Here is a 4778-nt window from a genome sequence, read left to right on the forward strand (position 1 = left end):
ATCTTTAAAGATCAGCTCCAGGACAAAAGTAAAATCTGTGACCTGCTATGACTACCTACAACAGAAGACAGTACTTTACAGACTTGTGGGCAATTCCTTGGTCGCTTATGTTCCATAGGCAGCAGGGTTTCATAGTCCCATCTTGTTTCTGTTGTCCCGATATAGCTGAGCATTGTCATACTAGGGCAGGAAGTGTGTGCTACTGGCAGAATTACCAGGTAAAAAAAAAAAAAAAAAAAAGAAGAAGAAAGGGAAACTAATGCAGCCACCATATCCAAGGACTGGTAAGCTGCAGTATATTTATATTTTGTTTTTGGGTTTAGATACCTCATAACAACCCACTGGGAGTTGTGCATAGAAATTTCTATACCCATTCTCCATTAAGATTATTGCTGGTCAATGGGAGGAGTGCCACATCGAACCCGCATAAGCAATGTCATTTCACTTTCAGGAATAATGCTGGAGTTAGTGAAGTTCTGTTTTCCATGTTTGACAAGAGTAGCTGAAAATCTCAATTTCTTGTGGCGACTTCAAAAAGGAGAAATGCACCTACCAAGTCCACACTTTCCACAGATGAGGATCTGATTGTGGGCTGCAGAGTTCTTCCCGCTACAAACATTACACTTCGGCTCCTCTCCAGGTACACCAGCTGTGGAAGATACGGCAAGTTAATGGTCGACAACAAACACTAAAACCATTGTGGCCGATTTAATAAAAGTTGAAATGTTGCTCGTAGTAACCAATCTTTCTTTTTTATTCTATGAGGAATCTGCTATGGTCAACACTTTTACTTCCATTTTCTTGATCAGCAAAATTATGAGACAGCACAGGTATTAAAAGTAAAACTTCATATTTGTCGAGGGAGAAGGATCCAATCCACGTCAGCTCCATACAATACAAGAACGTCATCAATCTTTACTGTAGAGCCTCACTTGCTACTGTTCTGCAGATGCCAATATAGACCATGTATGTACACCTGCTGAAATCTCAAAATGAGTGGAGAGTGTGAGGGACTGTCTTTACCATCATCAAATAATGTATCTCAGTGTAATGGAGAACATTGAGCCACAGCCCTTTAGACATATACTACCCTGTGCAAGTATCACACCAAAGATGAAACTCCTAATACAGAAAATCTAAGGACGCCATATTCCATGCAACATACTACCTTGTAAATGACCCCAAGACTGTGCAGAATTTTGGGTAATGTAGTCAACTAGTTACAGGGGCATGAAGATGAAGTTGGCCACACACACACACACACACACACACACACCCTTATGAGGCATTTTCTTCCAGCTTCAGCCATAAACAGAGCCTCCAGGATTCCTGTTTATGGCTGTGCAGGAAATAGGCACATGGTGCACAGCACACAGCCATGGCTCACACATATCACGAAAGAACAGCAAATGAATATGGCTTATTGACAGCATTTATAGTGTCTCTATTGTCACAAGGAAAAATTAAATTGAATTTTGTGAGTTACAGAAAACCGAGGCTGTCTGCAAACTGAAGCAGAGTGGACAGCAAATGCTCAGATTCCAAAGCCAAGTTGCAGCATACACACCATGCTGAATGTCTTTCCAGAGGACCCAGTACTTAGAGTTATCTTCAAACGTCACTAGACAACTGTGCTTCGAACTGCTGACCTGCCAGAAAAAAAACAAAAAAACTGAAGGTAAATACAGATGCCAGTATGTATCAATCATGTGACTGTGCAATGACCCACTTAAAAAGAAGAGAATTAAAAAACATAGCCAAACAAGAAATGCTGCCCCCGCTTCACATTTAGGTGATAGGCACCTGACCAGTGGACTTAGGCAAAGTGCTGTTTGCCCTTACGATACCATTCAGAGCTGTAACAATGAGGCCATCCGTCATAATATGGGGGCATTGATTGGCTGGGCACTGGATCCCCACACTATGGAGAACACCGGAAACGCAAGTAGGCTTAAAAATGATGATCCTTTCCATTGTTAGTAATCACAAGAAGGCAAGTAGGTGACTGGTCATCAGTTCAAAAGGAGAATGTGACCAGTTCCTCTATAGGAAGGACTGATCCGGTCTTTGTGAAGCACTAAGGCTTCTAATCCCATGGTAGTGATATTTCAGATGCGAGACACAGTTTGTTCCTGCTATAGCAAATTATTCATGCCATTTGCCTGAAGTTTTACCAAAAGAACCAAAATATCTAATTTCTCTATGAATACATGGCTGAAGACTTGCCAGCGACTCACCCTTTTTATCTTCCCCAGATAATAGAGTCCATCCGTCCACCTGCACAGTACATACTGGCCTTCTGCCTGACTGACCACCAGCTCTGGGCAGTCTTGCCCGTTCTTTCCGGAGTTTTCTATGGCAGAGCGGCGCAGCCGGCTACAGGCTGGGTAGACATCTCTCAGTGCCAGCTCCAAGCTCCGATTCTCCATCGCCAGAGACGGGTCACTGCAAAAAAAAAAAAAATACATTTCTAAACCAACCAGACAGAGTATAACAGTGCTAGAAATCCCAGTGCAGAGTCATGACACAGTTCCTCTTTGTATTACATCCAACTACCAGACCCAATGCTTATAGGCACCACACTACAAGTCTGGATTCTGAATCCAGACAAGGGGCCCTCATATCACATCTCACTACATATCCCAGTGCAGTACCTAGATATGGGCACCTCATATCTCGTTCCAAAAGAACAGCAGCATCTGGACACAAGCCTCTCATATCACATCCCACTACCAACTTAAGTACAGCATCTGGACTCAAGCCCCTCGTATAACACCCCTCTACAATTCACATTAGAGCATCGGGACACAGGCTGCACACAAGCACATCATCTCACACCCCACTACAGATCCTAGCATAGCATATGGACACGGGGCCCTTGTATCACACCCTACACCAGATCCCATCTGAACACAAACCCCTCATAGCACAGGCCACTACATAGTCTGGCATACCATCTGGACATGGACCCCTTGTATAATACCCTTGTACACATCTGCAGAAACTGTACCCAGACCCCTTGTATCAAATCTAACCATCAGCCAGGGCCAGAATCTGTATATGAGCCCTTCATATGACATCCTACATAGTGCCCTAGTGCAGAATCAGTGCATATCATACCCCACTGCAGGACCAGGTACAGAATTCGGTCACAGGTCCATCATATCCAACTACTAGTTATTATTACTAATTAGGTTCTGGGGTATAACGGTACAGTGTGCAAAGGGGATATTACAAAAAGGTACAGAACCTAGACGTTGGCCCTCATATCACATCCAATTACAGGGCCAGGTACAGAATCTTGGCCCTGGCAACCTACAACAGGCTCAAACACAGAATCTAGGCACAGCCTCGTCATATCACAACCCAATACAGGTCCCTAATACAGGACAGAATCTGGACATACACATACTCTTTAAATTTAACCAAAGACACAGCTGACAAGAGAAGGAACGAGATGATGAAATTGATCCCCACAGGCATATAAGATTCATAATAAACCCTTACAGAGGTTAAATACAGGGCTAAGATTTCTGAATGCCTCCAGAAAAAGCTAGTTGTCTGGCTGTTATACTGACCTATTGGCTTTCAGTCACTAACAGGTATGTACACTAGGGTTTCTGACCTGAATACTTTGTCTGGGTCAATGACTCAAAGTATTACAGCCAGTGGATCAGCATGACTGAAAATAGTAGGCAACTAGTATGTTCAAAGGAGAAGGTCAACAGTGCCAGGCGTTGTGGTCTTTCTCAGGAAAGGTTTCCTTTAATATATCTGACACATTCACATTTTATTTAATCACAAAACCCCAAAACACATATTTTCAGCTTTTTAATCTGGTTTGACTAATATTGAACCCATTTTACATTCAATGAGAGCAATCAGAAGCCATATGGCAATAAAGTAGACAGCAGATGATGCAGCTATACTTCTAAATAAAGGGAAACAAACAACGATGTGAAAATGCAATAATATTATTGTGTACAAACAGCAAAAAGACAACAGAATAGGCATACAAAATAGACACCGATGTGTTGACTACAGAAGGACCGAGTGACCCTCCTAAAAATTTTTTGGTTCATAGGCAATCATTGAAAATCTCATACATCTATTGGGCGGGTTTGAAATGAGGTCAGTTTTTATCCCAATATCATTATAATGAACAGAGAAAACATTTTGCAGGCAATTATACAATTGAAAGGGTTAATAAGGCAACTGGCTGCTAGATGAGAGCTGTGATGGTGCCGTTCTGGATATGAGTCAGTAGCCGATGAGTCTTCCTGTGTAAAACCGTTAGACTGAGGCATGCTGGGATTGTGGGGGTGCACAGAGCCCTAATCACAGAACTTATTCTCTGATATGGAAACGAACACCTGACTCAGAACCAGGGTGCTGACACCTCATGGGGACAATGACAAATGTACAAAGGAAGAATCCCATCAAAAAAACAAAAATATTTGTGACATGCTGGAAAAGGGCAGATTTGAAATAAATAAATGGTGCCTACCTACATTTACTGTTACAATTTGGAGTAGATCAGCCTGTATGACCACCTGGACCCCACTGCTCAGTGTCTCCACCTTGTGGAAACCACAGGGCAGTGCAGCACTCACCGGAGTGGACAATCCCTCAAAAGGAGTATACAAATTACCTGCAGCAGATGCAATTGCTCATATATCGCTCCTCGGTCCTCCTCCTCTTCCTCTCCACAAACCGGAACAGAGGTGATTGCCGCAGGAAGCTTTGTGTGCTCTGCGTTTCCTGTTCTCTAATAAAAC

General features: G+C 42.8%; 1 protein-coding gene across 1 annotated transcript in view; it reads right to left on the minus strand.

Annotated features, from left to right (window-relative positions):
• The window catches only part of PHF19 (PHD finger protein 19), a 27553-nt gene that overhangs the window by 20395 nt on the left and 2380 nt on the right, over positions 1–4778 (minus strand). Inside the window, exons 2-4 of the mRNA XM_018564655.1 lie at positions 2238–2445; positions 1568–1649; positions 554–649 (exon numbers count right to left, since the gene is read on the minus strand). Of these exons, the coding sequence (XP_018420157.1) occupies positions 554–649; positions 1568–1649; positions 2238–2445 (386 nt within the window). The remainder of the gene's footprint in view (positions 1–553; positions 650–1567; positions 1650–2237; positions 2446–4778) is intronic.

The sequence above is a fragment of the Nanorana parkeri genome, unplaced genomic scaffold (assembly GCF_000935625.1).
Source record: "Nanorana parkeri isolate BGI_ZX_2015 unplaced genomic scaffold, ASM93562v1 scaffold770, whole genome shotgun sequence".
Taxonomy (NCBI): Eukaryota; Metazoa; Chordata; class Amphibia; order Anura; family Dicroglossidae; genus Nanorana; species Nanorana parkeri.